Source organism: Zootoca vivipara, chromosome 3 (genome assembly GCF_965207765.1).
Source record: "Zootoca vivipara chromosome 3, rZooViv2.hap1.1, whole genome shotgun sequence".
Taxonomy (NCBI): Eukaryota; Metazoa; Chordata; class Lepidosauria; order Squamata; family Lacertidae; genus Zootoca; species Zootoca vivipara.
The window spans coordinates 64,945,094-64,966,307 of NC_142586.1; the positions used below are offsets into that span (position 1 = coordinate 64,945,094).

A 21,214-nucleotide genomic window follows, 5' to 3' on the forward strand; every position below is an offset into this window, starting at 1 on the left:
AACCTTTTCCTCCAGAAGGGGAGGGAACGACAGGCTCGTTTGGAGGGTGGGCTGCCATTGTATGAGTATCTCAGCTGCCCACTGCCAAAAACTCTTTTGCAAACAGGTCACAATGGTTGTGACCTGGTGGTCCGTCCTGCTGATCTAGGGCCCTTTGGGTTGCAATACTACACCCATGAAGCTAGAAGTAAACTCAGTAGGACTTAGTGAGTAAGCATGCACAGGATGGTACCACATGCCAGTCAGTAGTGTTCTGCCAGATGGTACAGCACAGATGCAATAGGAACAGAGCAGCAAGGCTGAAATTGTAACCATGTCCACTCCAAAGCAAATCCACAAGAAATCAACAGGGCTTACTCACAGGTAAGTGGAGTTTTTCCACTCTGCCAATCAATAGGTGGAACCTTGTTGTTCATTTGAAGTCATTCTGCATTGCCCTTGTGTGCTCCAACTGGGTTGCCCTTGTTGCTTTGTCACCCACAACTCTCTCTTCCACTCCCCACACTGCACCCCCAGAACACCAGAGAGAAGCTTGGACTCTAACCTTTGACAGAGACCATTTTGGCACAATCTTGACAACTGCCTAAATTCTCCACCTGTTCCAGAAGTCCAGAATAGCTAGCAACATTAGCTAGAAATTGCAAGGGCAGTTACACAATGGCTCCTACAAACCTGCACTAGAGTCCTTCTTGTTCAAACATTCCACCTTGGCGTATGGGAGGAATTAACTGGCATCTAGGTAAAAAGCAAAGTGCCCTCTTATCTTCCTATGGGCTGCAAACTTCTCTCAAGCAACCTGTTTATCCACAAACACTCTGTCCAGCTAACATGCTTCAAAACAGGAGGGCTTTGTTCCAAACAATGAAGTGAAAATTAAAATAACTCATTCCCTTCCTGTGATTGTCTAAACACACTAAACTGATATATTCTTGAATTGCACATGATAAAATGGCTTAGGAACGCTGAATCTTCCCTTAATTTACCTGGAGAAACTAAAAGGTTAGCATGCTTACCACTTGATTGCTGTACCAGTATAATGACGAACACTTCAGGACACACCAGAACTTTTTCCATTTGTTGCCAATAAAGCCCCCTTTCTCTTTTTTCTTGTATAGCCATCCCTGGCAATCAGCTAGCCCTAGGTCCTTGCATGATATCCTTCGACGGCTCATTGTACAAATTCCTGTGCGAAAAAACAAAGTGCCACCTTTAAATAGGCATGCAGGGGATGCCAGCATTTTCTTTTGAAATACAATCCAGAATTCTTTCTGTATGGACAGTTAGCAAAGACAAATGAGTCAAAATGAAGCTTTAGGAATCCATAATGACAGAGAACATGGTGCCAGTGAAACACAATGTACATTTAAATCCATTACTGGATGTTTTCCATGTGTGTGTGTGTGTGATCATAAATATATACAACTGTTGAAATACCCTTCCAAACTGACACGTTAGAAAATTATATTTTCATGACAGTCAGTACAGGCTAGCAATGAATTAAGCAGAACAGTTTCTCTCACACACACACACCCAGAGCTTTGACATACCAAAACAGCTTAGTCCAAATGAAGAGCGTGTCATTATCCTCCCCACTGAATCAATGTAAAAACTAAGCAGAATAACAGCGTGCTCAACACCAAACAAGCAATACAACAACAAAAACCGTCCTCCTCGCGTGAGCAAAATTTTAACACTAAACAAAAGCAGGAACAAAAGGAAGACCTCATTACCTTGATTTTTCTTCCTTGTCTTCTGACGCAAAGGAACCTGCAAGAAATGCAGGAAGGAAAGAAAAGAGGAAATTTCAGATGGTGTTGCAACATTTGTCAAAAAGGGAGGGGGACTCTGGAGGAGGAGGAAGAAGAAGAAGAAGAGGAGGAGGTGGTGGTAGCAGACAGTCCCAGCACAGAATGGAATCTTTCAAACAAACACACAGAGAGAGAGCTAATGGGGAAGCAAGTAGCTGAAGCATAAAATACTGTAATTACAATTGATTAATTGTGAAGCTCCATGAGAGCAAGTACAGCACTTTTGTGCCTCTGCAACTAAAGCTTCCTGTTTCACACCCGCAGACAGCTATGCTGTGTAGGGGTAGCTCAAACCAGAAACAAAAAGCTGAAGCTGAAGCCGAAGCTTCAGTGCCCTGTATCAGCTGCTAGACAAGCTCTCCAGCACTCAAAGGGTGAAGGAACACTGAACATCGGTACAACAATCACTATCCTCACACCGCACACTGCGGTCACCACAATAGAACAAGTTTGCAAAGAGCCAGAGGATCAAAGGAGGGTACGCTAGTTCAGTTCACAACTTAGGCAATTTATTCCTGCTAAATTCAAGGAGATTGAAGGCTCGAGTCACATATACACACACATACCAGCCAGTGACTTAGTGCCTGGTGACTCACAGCTGAACGTTAAGAATTGTCTCTCATGGAAACAGCGGCTGTGAAAGGAGAACTTGACCAGCGATGGCTGTTTCACACAGGAAACCTGGCATCTGACGTGTGACACATGTTCACCTGTATTCCTTCCTTCATATTTCAGAAGGCCATGTCTGCAAAGCTTTGGGTCCCCTATATGGCTCTCGTGAAAAGAAGGGGAAAATAAAAACATCCAAGGCAAAAATGAGGAAGGTATTGGTCAGGCAAAACAGGGGCTGAAGCCTGTTAATTTCTCCTGCCCCTCAGAACCAATAGCTCTCTGCTGCTCTGCAGGTTCCACTGAAGTGATGCCTCACATCACAGTAAACATGTTCACCCTAATGTCCAGTTCACATAAGCAACTTTGGCATGTGTTGTCTTGTGACTAGCTCAGCACCTATCCAAGCTGCACCCAGCCACATCCTGAGGATTGTTCAGGGTTAGGATACAGAGGTTCCAATAAGGTCTGGCCTAGCTACTTATTTTAAAAGGTCGGACCAGCCGACCTGGTTATTATCATCTCAGGGTCTTGGTACTCAACCTCTTACTTACGTTAGGTTAACAGAAAACAATAGAAATGGGACCTTCTGCATGTAAAGCAGTTGCCCTGTCACTGAACTACTGTCCTTCCCAAGTGAATCAACCAATGAACTGACAACCAAGTTTAAAATCCAACAACAGGAAACAGAACCAAAAACAAGAAAATTTAGACCCATAGAAGAGCCCTATAAGTTATCTGAACTTGTACCAAACACCCAACACCGAACAGCCAGAATGAAAGGGATTGAATGAACTTTCCCAGAAGGGAATTTGAGAATGTTGGTGCCACTATGGAAAAGGCCCTGCCCAAAGCAGACCCCTCCTCACAAACCTGTATTTCAGATATTGATAGGAGCAGAATCAAGATGGAAAAATATGGGTAGTTAGAACTAGCTCTATAATCAACTTAAATCTGAATCCTTCAGGCTTGACCGAGTCATGGACCTAGCCATACAATCTTATTCATCACTATTGAGTTCAATGAATAAGTGAGTTTAGGATTGCAGGTTTGTGTGACAGAGGGAAATGTGATGTCACAAAATCTATGCTGAAATGGCAATGCTACATCATTATCATGCTGGTAGTGAGTAAACATCCTACAGTTTCGTCATAGGTTTAACTCATCCACAGGGCTTAATTTTGCAACATCATGGCAGGAAATGGTTCTTTTTTCCAATTTCAAAACAAACTAGTGGTCGCCCTGTACAAATGCACTAGTGGCTAGCACTGGGATAAGATAGCATAGCACTTTTTTTTCTATTTCCAATGTTCTGGCTGTGCATGCAGTCCAAATAACTTCAACCATGCACAAGGCTTGGAAGGAATCCCAGGGTTTGCAGAAGTATAAAAAAAAAAAACTTAGAAAAATACTCAGGGTTAAAACCTCCCACAAACAGCTTAGTGAAGACTGAGCACACTCAGTGGTAAAGGAATGATTAGTGCTTGTTGTGTGATGAAAAGGAAAACAGGCAGGAATCCTGAATAGTGTAACTCCACATTGCAACATTGTGCTGCATGTTCCATTCGTTTCATTAAATAAGCTTTGGGAAAAGAGGGGAGACACACACACACACACACACACTCAATTCCATAATAGAATTGAGAAAGTACAAACCAGGAATTAAACTCCAAACATGGATTGTCCCTACTGGAACATTTGATTTAAACATTGTTTAAGTTACAGCATGACATTTGTTCATACATAATGGAACAAATATCCAATCCCCTTAAAAGTATGACCAAAATTGTGTTGTGCCTGTAAATTTCAGATCTCCGATCCTTACCTATGTGAAGAAGTCTCAATAAGTTATTCACCAACAAAATTAGACCCAAGAAAATGTTGCAGAGAAATCAGCAAGCTACTTCTTGTTACAAGATTACAAATAAAGAACTGGTCTATACATAGTAGATAGAAGTGATATATCACATGTTTTGATTTTTACACAGGTTCCTTGTACACAGAAAAGTAGCATCTTGAGGAGAAAGGTTCCAGCCCAGGATTCTTCCTGAGATGCTGGATTTCTGAGATGCAGGCAGGGCTTTTACAAGAGGAAATATGAGGCATCACATATGAAACGTTCCTTCTTCTGGATATATGTTGTGTATACCTGACACAACATCTTGTTGTGGGGGCAGATTTCATATTGTTAGGATGTTCATGTGTCTTACTTTACTGAGGACAGTCTTCTATTTGAAGAATCCTTGGAGAATCCTCTGTTTGAATGTCCAAGTAGAGTTTGAGATAGAGAACCGTACAAAGGGAGAGCAAAACCTTAAAGTTGCCCGTTAATAGCGGGCTGCTCATGAGAACAAGTCATTTGGTCAGTCTTACACATGATGATGAGATGCATTCTATTTCTAGTCCAATTACTTATAAATCTGCACCTATACATAAAACTTTGGGTGTGCAGCTTTTATGCAAATCTGTGTTGCCCTTTCCCCTCTTTCTGATGAGGCATATATTTTTTGAACGTGTTCCGGTTGAATCAATGGGCCATAAGGCCTTATACCCCTTGACGTATTCTGCAAGTAATTGTTTCCCCAAAATGGATAATATCACTTGTTTTCCACTAACAGTGACAATGTATACTTACAGGAGCTTTTGCATCAGCGGCCATACACAAAACCGAAATTGATGGGGAAGCTGGAAAAGAAAATGAGACATAATAATTACATTTTAAATAACATTAACTGTAGAACAAAACAATATTTCTCACCAAACAATCCTACAACACTGACTATGTAATAGGGATAAATCACTACTACATCAGTACCACTCAGCTCAGGAGAGGAGAGGAAAACACACAGCACAGTAAATTGCATGCAAATGGCAGACGTGTCTCCAGCACACTGGGAAGCACCGCCATGGCCCCACATTGGTGGACTGTGTTGGCAATGATGCCAACAGGCTGCCCCCAAGCAGAGGGAGCCAATGAACTCGCAACAATGAAGATACACATCAGCATACATCCCTGCATCACAACACCCTTACAACAGTGTCCGCAGTCCGTCGGCCCGGTGGCACAGCCAGCAATGACCCCACTACTATAGGTATCTCTGTAGCCAGGGGTTTGAAGTCCCCTAAACTCCTCAAAACCACTATTTTGGTGATGAGAATGGAGAGGCCATTTGGGGGTGAGGTTTTCTGAAATCAAGCTAATCTGCACTGGTTTTTTCTAATTCCTGTCTCATTCGTGAGAAGCACTTCTCCTGTGCACTTCTGCTAAAAATACAAATAATTCTCAGATATTACATGCATTGTTGTAGACATTAAATCACACTGTTTTACACATAGTATTATATATCTATTCTGTGCATAAACAAGTTTCCTAAAGTAACCAGCATATAAACAGAGCCATAAAAGAATACATATAACTATATATAAATATGGAGGCAAGTAGACAGCTCAGAACAGTAATTTAAAGAGAAAACCAAGAAGCTAGAAACTGGGAGTGGCAGGTGAGAACACAACAACCACCGTTTCACTCCAGGGTTATTTCACCCGTTCATGCCATTAAAAAATGCTCTCCTTAGCTTCACAGCTTTAAAATGCTCACAAACTGTTCTGAGTTGACACACAGTTAGACAGCTTACGTCCAAAAATGTTCAGAAGCGGGGGATTAAAATTAAGCTCTCCGATCCATATTTAGGTAATTATAGAAACGATTTGATTTTTTTTCTGAATTTCTGATCCTCCACTATATTCTCTGAACATATCTTGGGTGGGAACTCTGAAAATAAATTCTTCCTTTAAGATGACTTGGGAAAAACTCCTGGCACACTTTATGGTAGTGACTAATCAGGCTGAAGTCTTGAGAAACATGCATGAGACATAAAATGTAGCAATTTTCTAGAGCAGCTATCTATCTTGCCTACGTGTGTGTGTTTGTGTGTGTGTGTGTGTGTGTGTGTGTGTGTGTGTTATAGCTGATCAGCATTGAAGTTCCAATTAATGGATTCGCTTGTCTGAAATTATGAAAAATCCTTTTCTTCCTATGGGGTGTCCTGCTGATAGCTTTATATAGCATACTAGTGAAAGCTGCAATCCTAGATCACTTCATCAGAAGCAAACAGCACTATTCAATTTGTTGGGCCTGTCTTTTAAATAAATGTAAATAGCGTCAGGCCAAAAGGATGTGAGCTGTCAAGTCAGGAAATCCACAACTGAAATCTCACCTTAGCCATGAATTCACTATGCAGTTTTAGGAAAGACACATACCCTCAGCCTCAGCCCCTTATGTGCGAAATACCGTACTTTTTCCGTGTAAGACTAGGGTGTTGTTGTTTTTTACTAAAAATAATTTTTAAAAGGGGGTAGTCCTATACATGGGGGCAATCTCCCCCATTTTCTTAATTTTGAGTCCCCCCAAATATTTGGGGGCATGTTATACATGGAAAAATATGGTAATCTTTCTTTCAGTTATGTATTTTTTTCTTTTCCTCCAAGGAACTCAAGACAGTGAACATTATTCGTTCCCTTTTAAAAATCCAAGCAACTAACCTGTGCAGTAAGTTAGGCTATGTGTGAGAGAGTAACTAGGCCAGGGTCACTTCATGGCTGAGTGGGGATTTGAAACCAGGTCTCATATGCTAACATTCTTATCCACCTTACAGAATTCTTGAAAGGAATACTAAAAAAATGAATGCCAAACAGTTTGAACTCCCTAAGGCAAGTAAAGGGCAGAACGTAGATAGAATTTACACATTAAAATAGAAATTCCATTTGTTGCACCGTAATGAGCTCTATGCAGGGCTGTCTTTAAAGATGGTATGGAAATTGCAACTAGTGTAAAATCCTGCAGCAAGAATGCTGCCAGGGGCAGAAGACCACTAGCATTTCATCCCTATTTTTAAACAGCTACACTGATTGTCAACTGTTCTCTGGGCCCAGTTCAAGGGACTTGTTTTCATGTTTAAAGCCCTAAACTGCTTGGGACCCAGTACCTGTGAGAACACCTTCTTATATATACCTGACTTTGTTCTAAGATCAGCAGGTGAGGCCTTCTGGTGGTCCCTCCTTTCTATGAAGAATGTGGGAATGCAGGGAAGAGCCTTTTCAGTGGTGGCACTTCATATGTGAAGCTCCCTCCCTACTGAGGTGTGTTGGGCCCTCTCTCTTTACAGTCTTAGGTAGCTAATTGAGATGTATTTTCCAGCAGGGATTTGAAGTAGGGGAGATCTGATCACTACTACTGTAGTGTGGGTGGGGGGGGGAGAGAGAGTAAATATCATCCATTGATGCACTATAGTTTTGGGTTGATCCTATTATTCATAAAACATTTGTTTTTGTTCTTATTTGTCATTGGAATTTGTGTTCTGACATGGAGGCTGCTCCTCTAAGTTTCCTTTTTTCCTTAAAGGTGAAAAGATCTCGCAAAGACACAGTGATATCCAACTATGCCATACTCAGAGCAGACCCATTTAATCTATTGACTGAAGTTAGGGAAGTTTGTTGCTTTCAATGGGTGGACTGCTGAATATCACCCAGCATGTTTAGCATTGATCTCCTGCTGATCTTTAATAAATGATGTGAGGACTTAAGAGCAGCCTTGTTTCAATATTTAAATCTCCCAGTAAGGAGATCAATTGGGTATTCAATTAACTTTTTATTATGGGACAGGTCCCCCTACAACTCTGAAAAAGTGGCCTGTTTTGCCTTTACAGCAGCAATTTTAAGGACAATAAAGTGTGGGGATGATAAGCTACATTCTTCAAGGGAGCAAACTCTTATCTGACAGTATGACTGGTTTTAATAATTACTTTAACTGTGTAATATATTTTGTTTTGTGTAGTTTATATTTTGTAATGGCTTTGGGAAGGAGGAGGAGGAGGAGGCTTTAATTTTTTTAAGAAACTGTTGTAATAATTGAATTTATCCCTTCCATTGACCTGTTAAAGCTTGCCACCTCCCAGGATAGTGTTGTCTCTCTTAAGAAAGTGGCCCTTCTAGCTATAACTAAAGCATTATCCACCATCAATATGGCTATATTAGCATAGAACTTATTTCTGGCCAGTTTGAACACTTTGAGCAAGGCTGGAGTTCAGAAGCTCGAAGTTAACATATAGGGAATGATAAATGAGTTAGAGGCAGACTTAGTCATGATTACAGGAGACCAGGATTACAGGAAACCCTCTGGGACTTCAAGTTAGCCGTGAATAAGAAGTTCTATTGGCTTCAATGGGTCTTCTCTGTGACTTAAGACTGGCTCCAACCCATGTACTTTGGATACATCCATCCCCTTTTCATGCATGCCAACTAGAAGTCTGGAAATACTTGCATTGAAGGGTGGAATTAAAATACCAGTATGTTGAGTACATTTTTAAAATAATTTGTTCTTGAGGGGTTTCTTTCTATACACAAACACCTCAACAACATAAAAGGACTGTGGCACACCAGACAGATGTCCCTATAACTCTGTTAGAATTTGTGAACTGAGATGTGCTATTCTTAATATGCATTTTGCTTTTAATAAGCTAAAGAACAACAAACACCCTAAAACAATAGACCAAAATGCTCACATTGTTGCCTTCAGCTATTGGAAACTAAAAATAAGGCAGATGTTTCTAAAAGTAGCTGCAAGGGAGGAAATGAAAACGAGGAGGGATCCTAAAAAAGAAAGAAAAAACCAATGCTGTTCAGAAATTATATTCCAAACGTAAACAAGCAGATAGGAAACACCTTTTTTCATCATGCAAATTATAAAGGAACATCAAACATTAAGCAGAAAACAATGAAACATTATAACAAAAATAATAATAGCATAACTAAATGGGCTACAACATATGAAGAAAAAAATGAGAGAACTGTGGTGAACAACAACAAAATCCCTTACTATTGGTGAAATAGTTGGTTATCAAATTTTAAAGGATGCCGCTGGATATACCGGTAGGTTCTTGAGAAGGGTAAGTCAATGCTATGCTAAGAAAACTGTGTTTAAATATAGCCACGCACATTATGTAAAGGGTGTATGGGGTGTTGGGGGGCAGAACCTCATGTTTGTAGAGGACAAATTGTGTTCTTTCTGGAGTGGTTTATCCACCTTCGGTCCCCACCCTGCACTTGGCTCTCACCTGTTGTTCCTAGAAGCTGTCAGCATGTGAGAGCGGCCATACCCCAGGAAATGACTTTGACTGGCAGGCTAAACCAGGTGAGGATAGCCAATGGGGCTCAAACCCTTCATGAGTTAGCGGCTTCCCCTGCATGCAATGACAGGCTCTGGCAGATTAAGCGGACGAGACCAAGAATGGGTCCAATGGTCAATAAGACAGTTTCTGTAAGTGCTGTAGAGGGAAGTGAGGGGCAGATGGGGCATGTCAACCTGGCAAAGTAGCTAATCTAGGAGAAGGAAAACACAGGTCTTAAACCTCCACTGCCTTGCAGTATATCTTCAGGAGAAGAAAAGACTAGGGAGTAAACCCTTCAAAAATCCAGCATGGTGTCCTTAAGACGGTTGGATGGCTCCTTGTATGACTCATTTCGGCAACTCCTGCTGGTGCACACTGCCCAGCCTTGAGCTCCAGGGAGGTCACGTCAGTGCTACTAAAGCACTCCATTGTCTTTTGAGTCGGATGTCAACAAGAAGAAGATTGTATAAATTGTTTATGTAACTGCTAATTTTTCCTAACTTTACAGCTGTTATTGATGGGGCAGTGATATGAGTTGCCTCTCTACACAGATTTAATGTAAGTCACACCAACATCCAAATATCTGACACCGGAAATGCTCCTCACTTTCGCTCACCCCCTACCACTTGCTCCCATGGAAAATTGAGAAGCTGCTGGCAAACTTTCAGCTCTACAGGGTTTTTCAGATAACATTTGGATGAAGAATTAATGTGCAGCACGGGGGTGGGGGGTGGGGGTGGGATCATGGTAAGAGGGGTAAGCAGGTTTTCCAATCAAGCAAAGAGAATCTGGCATTCACAGATTCTCTGACCCTCCAAATGAATGTGTGCAGGTCAGTGCCGGAAGAACCTGGAAATGTACAGCTTGAAATAAATAAATGACAGTATGAATTGCAATTAAATTGTCACATCCTTATCTGAATTGCATGGACAGCTGCAGAGACCCTTATGGTGGGAATGACTTGTCAGCAAGGTTTGAACATTAATGAATGGTGTGTGTGTGTGTGTGTGTGTGTGTGTGTGTGTGTGTGTGTGTGTGCATAGTCAAAAAAAGCAGCTCTCCCACCCACAAATACATATATTTAGGATTTAATTGAAAATGCCAGGCTGCGAAATCCAAGTGCAACCTTTAAACACACATGCAGAAGGAGAGAGAGAGAGACTTTCCTAGAGACCCTGAAAAACCTAAGTATGCCTAGTCTTTGCCTGTAAATTATTTTCAACATGTGTCCTGATCCTACAATTCACCCACATCAAGTAATTTTTTATCTACATTTCTTTGTTTCCTTGCAGTCCTGTGTGCTCTATTTCTGTAATTATCAATATTTCACACACCGAGAGGCGCATTTATCAAGATACAATTCTCACGTTGCTTTCTAATATGGCAAAAATCACTGAGAAATTAGTTTGGTGCATAATTCTGTTGTGGTGGATGTTTCAGTTGAGCACGCCCTCATGTGGCAAGAGCCAGCATTTTCCCACTTCAGAATGAACTACCGTACTGCTGTCAGAGGGGTGAGAGAGCCCTGGGGCATGTCAGAAAAAGATTCTCTCATTGATTGCAGTACACTACATTACACAATGCAGTAAATACACGAAACAGTATGCTATGGCACAAACCATCCCAGCTCCCACCATACGAGGGCACATCAAGTTGAAATAAATCTATATGTGGGACAAGAAGCTCCAGTTAGAACTGGATATGGAACAACTGAATATGGAACAACAAAACTGGGATATGGAACAACTGGATATGGAACAACAAAAATTGGGAAAGGAGTACGACAAGGCTGTATATTATCTCCCTGCTTATTTAACTTATATGCAGAATTCATCATGCGCAAGGCTGGGCTGGATGAATCCCAAACCGGAATTAAGATTGCAGGAAGAAATATCAACGACCTCAGATATGCAGATGACACAACCTTCTGGGCAGAAAGTGAGGAGGAATGAGCTCAACATTTTAAAAAAAACTAAGATCATGGCCACTAGTCCCATCAACTCCTGGCAAATAGAAGGGGAAGAAATGGAGGCAGTGAGAAATTTTTCTTTCTTGGGTTCCACGACAGCAGTCACGAAATTAAAAGACGCCTGCTTCTTGGGAGAAAAGCAATGACAAACCTAGACAGCATCTTAAAAAGCAGAGACATCACTTTGCCTACAAAGGTCCTTATAGTTAAAGCTATGGTTTTCCCAGTAGTGATGTATGGAAGTGAGAGCTGGACCATAAAGAAGGCTGACGGCCGAAGAATTGATGCTTTTGAATTATGGTGCTGGTGCTCTTGAGAGTCCCATGGACTGTGAGAAGATCAAACCTATCCATTCTTAAGGAAATCAGCCCTGAGTGCTGACTGGAAGGACAGATTCTGAAGCTGAGGCTCCAATACTTAGGCCACCTCATGAGAAGAGAAGACTCCCTGGAAAAGACCCTGATGTTGGGAAAGATGGAGGGCACAAGGAGAAGGGGACGACAGAGGATGAGATGGTTGGACAGTGTTTTTGAAGCTACGAACATGAGTTTGACCAAACTGCGGGAGGCAGTGGAAGACAGGAGTGCCTGGCGTGCTATGGTCCGTGGGGTCACGAAGAGTCGGACACGACTAAACGACTAAACAACAACAACAACAACAACTAAACAACTAAACAACAATTTGGTATAATATTGTCTTGTGTATTGTTTTAAAAAAATGAATAGGAAGTCATTAATAAATTCTTCAACTACATAACAGAATTTGCTATTGGGAGTGAAACTGACAATGGGATTCATAAAATTTAGCCTGGAGACCAGTTGGCCCTGTGTATTTCCTAATATTTGCACACACAAAAACACTAGTGTTATGGTGGCAACAGGACATTAGCATGCAAGAGGGGACAAATGTAATTTAACATTGACATCCCAGGTACTATCCAATTGGTTCTAGAAATGTTTTGCATCCACATTCTAGATGGCAGTTCGAAACACAAGGTAAGCTTGGGTGAAAATGGCATGCTGTGATCTGAGTGTTAGGGAAATACAGTGTTCTTGGGACAGAAAGGCCTCCTTGAATAGATGGCTCTCACAAACAAAATGAGACGTTCTAGTTGCACCACAAAGTGATTATCTGGCAAGATCCCCCTGGAATAAGAAGAGAGAGAGAGCTATGCACAGGAACTACCTCCAAGTCACCAAGGAACAAAACAGAAGTGATAACATTGTGCAGGAAGTAGCCAAAGAAATCTTACTACTTTAAGAAACGTCCACAAGAAGCTTCCTGTTCATTGCTCAAGCTCAGTATCACAATGAAAGGCCGTTACATGCCGCCCTGGCATTTGCTTAAACCATCACAAGTGAATCCATTTCACCACCCCACATGACCATCTATTGCAAGCAGACAAATACTTAGCCTACATTATTCGCTCACGGCAAACGTCTGCTCTGAAAATCATCCTGGAATTTGTTTAGCATGCACCAGCCATCAGAGGCAGCATTTAACTGGAGCCATGGGGGCCCAGGCACCCACAAATTTTTAATATTCAATGTGGCAGTGCATGTATGCCGCAAGGTGTGCTTGTGCGAGGCATCTGCACAACACATAGCACAGGCATGTCACTGTGATGTTGCGCAGTCCCGTGCCCCCTCTGTCATGGGGGCAAGACAGCGTGCCTGGCAGCCTGGGGATATCTCACTACTTTGAAGCAGTTACTTCCAGGGGAGGGGATGAAAGGGCACAAAAGTGTTATAGAACGGAGATCAAAATTAACATGGCGATTGTCCTGTGTTGGTGATCCTGGTCTGCAGTTTTGTGCTCCCTTTTTCTCCAGACTCCTCTTTGCCTTATAGCCAGTAGAAAATATTAGCAGCATGCAGCTGACTTACTGAATGAGGAGCCTTCTGTGCACTAACGCCCATTTACTCTGGGTGATTGGTCTATGCACAGTGCCAGTGCCCAGTTTATGAATGCCCTTTCTAAAACCTCTGTAGAGGTGACAAGTAGGTGTTCCTGCTGCTGCTGGATTGTTCTTTTTATCTGGCCGATTGCTGATTAATAGTTCAAGATGGTTAGCTAATGTTTCCTCAGTGGGAGTTAATGGTTGGGATTTGGTCACCTGGACTCTCCTAAGCATTTGGAATGAGTCACGATAAGTGCCCCGGAGGCAGGAGAAAGTGACAGGTCTCCAGATAATGGCAGAATGGCATCAGGAAAAGCGGTATGCACCTCTTTTTTGTTTTGTTTTGTTTTAAGTAAGAGACTACAGAATTGAAAGTTTCACCCAGAGTGAGATGGAAGGAACTGACGATGCAGCCTGGTGTTTTCCGAAGATCTGCTATAAGAAGACTTGTTTGCTTTTTAGGTAGTCTCTAAAACACTAAACCATGTTTTGCTTTGGCAAAGCTTAGTTTGTCAGAATGTCAGAAGCCGGACCAGCAGACTAACTGTGGGGATTTTTTCCTGGCAAAAAACACGAAGTGAAACCATGATCTGTTGTTGGCTTATGAACTGTGGCTTGCTTTAACTATAGTTTGGCATTATGTCTAAGCTCATTAGCCTTGCTTAACTATGGTTTGTTTGGAGACCTTGCCCCATATACCTGCCAAGGCACAAGGAAAGAGGAGATAAAAACCAAAACAAGTTTTGGTGGGGGTTGTTTGTTTGTCTGTAAGACAAGCCATGGCTTGTTGAATCAATTGTGGTTAAATAAACCATGGCTTAGTGTTATGGGCAAACACAGCCCTTGTCTGTATATTTGCAAATAAAACAAATATTACAAAGGTACTGTAGATTCCCTGTCTTTCATCCAAAGAAAATAAAAGTCAGTGCCCCTGGGATTTCTCATTCCTCAACTGCAACAGTGGCAAAGTTAAGTGGTCAGCCATTTGGAAACATAATAAACGCACTTCTGCAAACATAGGATCTAGTTATCATTCAGCACTACTTTTAAAAGGAGACACTCAGATACACTTGTGCATTGAATGAACACACACACAAAATTTTGTAACATGTGTTAACTTGTTCACCAATGCTAGGGTTCCTGTTTTATCAACACAGCTGGGTTTTATCCCACAAACAGTCATTGTTACATGCGCAATTATCATAATCTGTTCTTCTTTCTGCATTTCCTTTCCTTCTGTCTGCGTTGTTCACAATCCCCTGCCCCAAACCATGTATATATAGCCTGCAAGTCAGGATAAAACTGGATGAATCTGATGAAGTGGACTGCAGCCTACAAAAGCTTGTTCCAAATTTGCTACCCTTTAAGGTGTCATGTTGTTGTTGTTGTTGTTTAGTCGTTTAGTCGTGTCCGACTCTTCGTGACCCCATGGACCATAGCACGCCAGGCACTCCTGTCTTCCACTGCCTCCCGTAGTTTGGTCAAACTCATGTTCGTAGCTTCGAGAACACTGTCCAACCATCTTGTCCTCTGTCGTCCCCTTCTCCTAGTGCCCTCAATCTTTCCCAACATCAGGGTCTTTTCCAAGGATTCTTCTCTTCTCATGAGGTGGCCAAAGTATTGGAGCCTCAGCTTCACGATCTGTCCTTCCAGGGAGCACTCAGGGCTGATTTCCTTAAGAATGGATAGGTTTGATCTTCTAGCAGTCCATGGGACTCTCAAGAGTCTCCTCCAGCACCATAATTCAAAAGCAGGTGTCATAAGGCCTTTAATTGCTTTTATTTTATTTTATTGCTGCAAGAAGCTAACACAGCTATTCCTCTGGTAAGAAAATGGATTAAGCTCTGCAAGGAGAGGCTGTGTACACACTGACAACTTAAAACACAGCTGGGTCATTCTTTTTCTCAAAAGCTAACTTGGGGAGAAATGCAGTATCAAAATGCAGCATTTGCTTAGAAGTGACCTATTAGATACACTATATCAGGATTATGCCTAACATGTGTACACTGTTTCCCGGTTTATAGATAACTGAACACAACAGGAACAATTTAACCAAACACCAGCACTTTCTACCTTGACTTCAATAAATGTGCTGTGATCCAGAGTTATTCTTATTAGTTATTATATTTATATCCCACCTTTCCTCCAAGGAGCTCAAGGTAGGGTACATAGTTCTCCCCGCCCCCATTTCATCTTCACAACATTCCTGTGAGGAAGGTTAGGCGGAGAGTGAGTGACTGGCCCAAGGTCACCCAGTGAGCTTCACGGCTAAGCGCGGATTTGAACCCTGCTGTCCGAGATCCTAGTCAAACATTCTAACCACTCCACACTTGCCTACGAACAAGTCCCACTGAAAATAATGGGACTTAACTCTGAGCATATATGATTGTACTGTAAATCTCACCTCTTTTATTGTAATTAAGAGATTTAAACTGCTTAATTTTGTCTGGGCTTTGCAATCCTACAATCAGTCGCATGCATTGTCTAACCAAAGGAAAAGAGGAAGTAGTACCGATCTTTGAAAAACAAAAGCAACATTATTGTGAATGCATCGCAACTCCCAGCCTACTATATCACACACGAGGTAAATAGCAGAATAGCATTTCATGGAAAGTTTAGAGGAGCAAGTTGCACATACCCAGGAGCCAGGAATTCAAGAGACCCCCTCCAACGCTGCCACTTTCTCTACCTTCTCAGAGGAGACAGGAAGCTCTTCTTACTCAAATTGGTTGCAATGAAAGATTACCCAAGAGGAAACTGGTGGAAAAGTCATGAGCAGGCAAACCAAAGAGAACAAGCTGGCTGGCATAACAATTTCCAGTTGAGACGAAACTGGAAGAGAGGGCGGCATAATAATTTTGCTCAGTCGAGATTAAGCAGAAGCAGACAGGTTCCCTAATTCTTAACCTACATAGCCAAGAAACATATTGAGCATATGAATTGTGTTGTCATGTTCACTGTACAGGCTAACATAACTGTGGACACACAGGAAATGCATTTAATGATGCAACCCAGAGCTATCTCTTTTAACTTCTCCTTTATCCCCTATGTCAGTGTACTTCAACCTGACCATTGGCAGAACTGGCTGGGGGTGATGGGAGTTGTAGTCCAGCAACATCTGGGGGCTCAAGGTTGAAGAACGCTGCTAGTCTGCACCACTAAAATTAGGGCCGCTTTTTCAGGTTCACGTGAATTTGGATTGGGACCTCTGCCCCACTCGCCATCAGTTGGCAAGAACTTCTGTCTGTGGACATTTTAAGCTAAAACAAGTCTTGTCCAACATCTTATATTGTATCTCTTGCACTCTTCTTCTTCTCCACACTGTCCAGCTATTGCATGTACTTACAAGCTTCCTGTCACCTGTCAATATCATCCACACAGGACACCCAACTATCAGGATAGGTGTCACAACCGGAAAGCAAACTAAGCTGGTGTGTGGTTCGCACGGCACTTTGCAGGGCACCCTGCCACCCTGTAAGCAAACTCTTTTTAAAAAAAAAGTTAAAGAAGCAGGAAATTGAGGGAATGGCACAAAATGCAGAGCCCCTAAGCCACACTCCTGATTTAAACAGAGCCAGCCTCTCACACAAAAGTCAGTGGAGAGCTGACTGTGTTGCTTTTCTTAAGTCACTGACTCCTCTGCAAAACATTTAGAAGAGAAACCACTAAAACAGCCAAGGTCAGCCTCCTCGATTTCTCACTGCTTTTCCATAGAGACAAGTTTTATGTTTCTTCTTTTTAAAAAAAACAAAACACCAGCAACACTTAACTCCTCTGCTTTATTCTACTCTTTCGGCACCCGCTAAAAACATTCTTGTTCAGACAAGCCTGTCCAGGTGCTTAGAAAGTTGAGGTAATTTTAATCTGTTTTAGTATTTTGAGTTCTGTATGTTTGTGATTCCCCCCCCCCCCCGGTTTTCTTGTTTTTGTAATGTTATCTTTTTGTAAGTCAGCGGGGGGTTTTATACGATCCCAAACGGTGTATAAATTTTACGAAAATAACTAAATAAAAGTGTTTGAGTGCAGCAATCTAAGTGGTTATCATGAGGAAAAGTCGCATCATTTGGTACTTTTTGATTTATATATAAAAGTTCATAAAATTATGCATGAGGTGGAGAGAGAGAAGTTTTTGTCCCTCTCTCATAACACTGGTGCCAAAATGTCTTGGGCCAGCCCTGAGGGCAGCACACCTAGGTAGCCCTCAGTCAGTCAGGTCTGTGAGCCCAATTATCCTGAAAGTGCAATAAGAAAAGGACGTTGATGTTGAGATTTCATTCCTCCATTGCTGGATGTGTGATTGTTTGCATCACATGTCTGTGTTGACATTCCATACTATTGGAGTCATGAGAACGAAAGTTCAATTACACTGTTCCATTATGCTGTACTATTCCTTTTAGTCTGTTCTCTCTCGGAGAAGAAGAAAGAGAGAGGAGCCATGTTTCCTTTGTTCTGTAACACTTGTATATAATAAAGTAGCTTAGATTCCACACCTCCAATGCCTAGCTTCTGCTTGGACTCTGCTACAGTATTGTGTGCATATATCTTCGGATATGTTTCACAGAAGCACATGGGGGGAAAAGAGTGATGAATCGTCCCAAGGGTCACTTGTGGGGGAGAACGCAGCTGCCTGGCATTCTCTAGTTGGTGCAAGAAGCCCAGCGCGGTTTAAAGTACCAAGAGTTGGGAGGGGGCACCAGAGTACAAGCAGGGTATTTGTTCAGCTGCTTCCTAAGATCAAATGGCACAACTCCATCTTATCCATGAGAAGGGAGAAAGAGCTTCACTTCTATGCACCAATACCTCATCACTGGCAATTGCTTACAGCCCTAAGCAAGTCTACCCAATTCAACTCTAGTGTGATACCCACGCAAAGTGAACTTGGCAGATGACTCACCAAGGCCCATCACTCTCAGTAGATCCTCTGTGTGTAATGATTCAGATAGAGCTAGCAGCTCACCCACTTCCCCTGGCCTGGGTCCCCTGTCAAACCCCTCAACACCAGTCACCCCCACCTACAGCTGTGCTGCAAATAGAAGCCATCCACCCACCAGCCTAAAAAGTTGTTTCCTCTATGCAAGGCAGGATTAGCACTCCTCCTCAACCCTCAGGCAATTTATCTTCAGATTGATTTTCCCCACAGCATGAGATAAAGTCTAAAACAGATGTTACATGGGCTCCTGAATTTATTTATTTTTACTTAATTTAAAGCATCCACAGATATGGGAGGGTTTTGTTCTAAATTCATTGGAGGAAGAGCACTGGTGTGTTGTTTAACCCAATCTCCTGTGCCATTTTCTTGATCTAAATTACATCCCAAGCTACTATTAGCCCTTATAGGGGGTGGGGGGGACAGGAGTACCTACATCAGAGAGGCAGGCAGCCATCAAGGTTATGGGAAATGAGCTAGTGAGTTTGGCAAGGACACAGGTGGCACTGTGGTCTAAACCACTGAGCCTTTTGGGCTTGCCAATCAGAAGGTTGGTGGTTCGAATCCCCACAATGGGGTGAGCTCCTGTTGCTCTGTCTCAGCTCCTGCCAACCTAGCAGCTTGAAAGCATGCCAGTGCAAGTAGATAAATAGGTACCACTGCGGCAGGAAGGTTAATTGTGTTTCCGTGAGCTCTGGTTTCCATCACAGTGTTCCATTGCACCAGAAGTGGTTTAGTCATGCTGGCCACATGACCCGGAAAGCTGTCTGTGGACAAACACAGGCTCCCTCGGCCTGAAAGCAAGATGAGCATCACAAACCCATAGTCACCTTTGACTGGATGTAACCATCCAGGGGTCCTTTTGTACCTTACTAGAACCACTGAAGGGATGCAGGTGGCGCTGTGGTCTAAACCACTGAGCGTCTTGGGCTTGCTGATCAGAAGGTCAGCGGTTTGAATCCCCATGATGGGTGAGCTCCCATTGCTCGGTCCTGGCTCCTGCCAACCTAGCAGTTTGAAAGCACACCAAAAAGTGCAAGGAGATAAATAGGTACCACTCCAGTGGGAAGGTAAACAGCGTTTCTGTGCGCTGCTCTGGTTTTGGTGTTCTGTTGCGCCAGAAGTGGCTTAGTCATGCTGGCCACATGACCTGGAAAAACTGTCTGCGGACGAAAGCGAGCTCCCTCGGCCTATAAAGCAAGATGAGCACTGGAACCCCAGAGTCGTCTGTGACTGGACTTAACTGTCAGACTGAGGTCCTTTACCTTTACCTTTAGAACCACCAAACAAGGTCAAGTGAAAAAAATGTTAAGACAGACATTTAGAATTAAGGGCCAGAGATCCTATCAACCCATTAATTTGTTTTCAGTATAAGTAAAGAGTTTACTGCCATATCAAAAAAGTTTCCTACTTTTCTCCCAAGACTCCTCTTTAAGAGTAGCCAATTTAAAAAGAACTTACAGATCAACACAATAGATTTTTATCTACCTTTATCTACCTCCCACCCGCCACTGTATAATGCAGGCATAAACTTTTTCTCCACAGCTATTTTATTGTGAGTTTTTCTTATCCAATTAATTCTAACTGTATACACGTGATGTGTTCGTTTTCCAAAAAACTTTGCCAGCAAGCAACATGCTTCAAAGAATCTTCTTGATAATTCTTAACCACACCTTAATCAGTGTTTGCACACCTTCTCTGAAATTCTTTGAGCACTCTAAAGCAGGCACCCCCAAACTTCGGCCCTCCAGATGTTTTGGACTACAATTCCCATCTTCCCTGACCACTGGCCCTGTTAGCTAGGGATCATGGGAGTTGTAGGCCAAAACATCTGGAGGGCCGCAGTTTGGGGATGCCTGCTCTAAAGCAATAGGTCCCAATCTCCCCCCACCCCTTGAAAATTGCTGAGGCTCTTGGCAGACCACTTAAATTATTTTTCTACCTGTTGTAACAATTGTTCTAGGCTGTGCTAGGGGTTATATGATTTTTAATCATATTTTTACAGACACACCACACACCACCTAAATTAAGCGCATGGACCACAATTTGGGAACCCATGCTCAAAAGCAAAGAATGCAAGTTTTGCCTAATTAGAAATATTCATTCCAATTCAAGGACTTGCAATATTGCAGCTATCTCTGTAGCTATATATAAATTTATGTAAGTCAGAAATAAAAAAACCCAACTCTGTCCTTTATTTTGTAATTTTTAGTCTGGAAGATCTTGCAAAACACTACTGCTCATTGGATGATTAAGCAAGCAATTAATTAGATTTTATTATAGACAGACAGGCGGATTAGTTTTCAGCAACTGCCCTGGTGCATCTGTTTAGGAGCTACTCTTAGTGCTATTTTCTCTTGCTAGTTTCCACATGGTGGCAGTATCTATTTCTTTACTTTTGCTATTACATTAGATTTCATGGTTGGTTAGGATAATTAACAATAGATGTACCACTGGAGTTGAAACGGAACATACCAAAAAGCAGCCACAAACCTGCAGTGTAATGCCAAACATTTGAACCACTCGTTTCCTGAAATGTTTGTTTAACATCATAGCATTAGTAGATGTAGTTGAAATTTTTTTACACAGAGAAAACAGTGAACACAGTCCTACCGATTTGAAGGGGAAATATTTAGACCTCAATTTAGACAATTGAGCACAATGGGGCTTACTGCTGAGTAAGTCTATCTGCTCAGAATTAAACCTCATTAGGTTCAATGGAACTTATTCCCAGGCAAGGGTGTAAAGTATTGCAATTTACGGCATTTGTGTTTCTACCCCTATATCTCAAGGGAAGGGTTTGCAGGAGTCCTACAATTTTGTTGTCAAAGACTT

At 42.1% G+C, this 21,214-nt stretch overlaps 1 protein-coding gene across 4 annotated transcripts in view; it reads right to left on the bottom strand.

The window, feature by feature from the left end:
- IPCEF1 (interaction protein for cytohesin exchange factors 1) overlaps nucleotides 1–16,199 on the bottom strand; it is a 34,779-nt gene extending 18,580 nt beyond the window's left edge. Inside the window, exons 1-4 of one of the 4 annotated variants that reach the window (XM_035108690.3) lie at nucleotides 16,091–16,199; nucleotides 5,053–5,102; nucleotides 1,731–1,767; nucleotides 1,014–1,183 (exon numbers count right to left, since the gene is read on the bottom strand). In XM_035108690.3, coding sequence (XP_034964581.2) covers nucleotides 1,014–1,183; nucleotides 1,731–1,767; nucleotides 5,053–5,076 — 231 coding nt within the window. In that variant the 5' untranslated portion in view covers nucleotides 5,077–5,102; nucleotides 16,091–16,199. Of the gene's footprint in view, nucleotides 1–1,013; nucleotides 1,184–1,547; nucleotides 1,691–1,730; nucleotides 1,768–1,988; nucleotides 2,326–5,052; nucleotides 5,103–16,090 lie in introns of those variants that run through there. The other 3 variants (XM_088667322.1, XM_088667323.1, XM_088667321.1) reach the window with 3 other exon arrangements.
- Nucleotides 16,200–21,214: the final 5,015 nt, after the last annotated feature.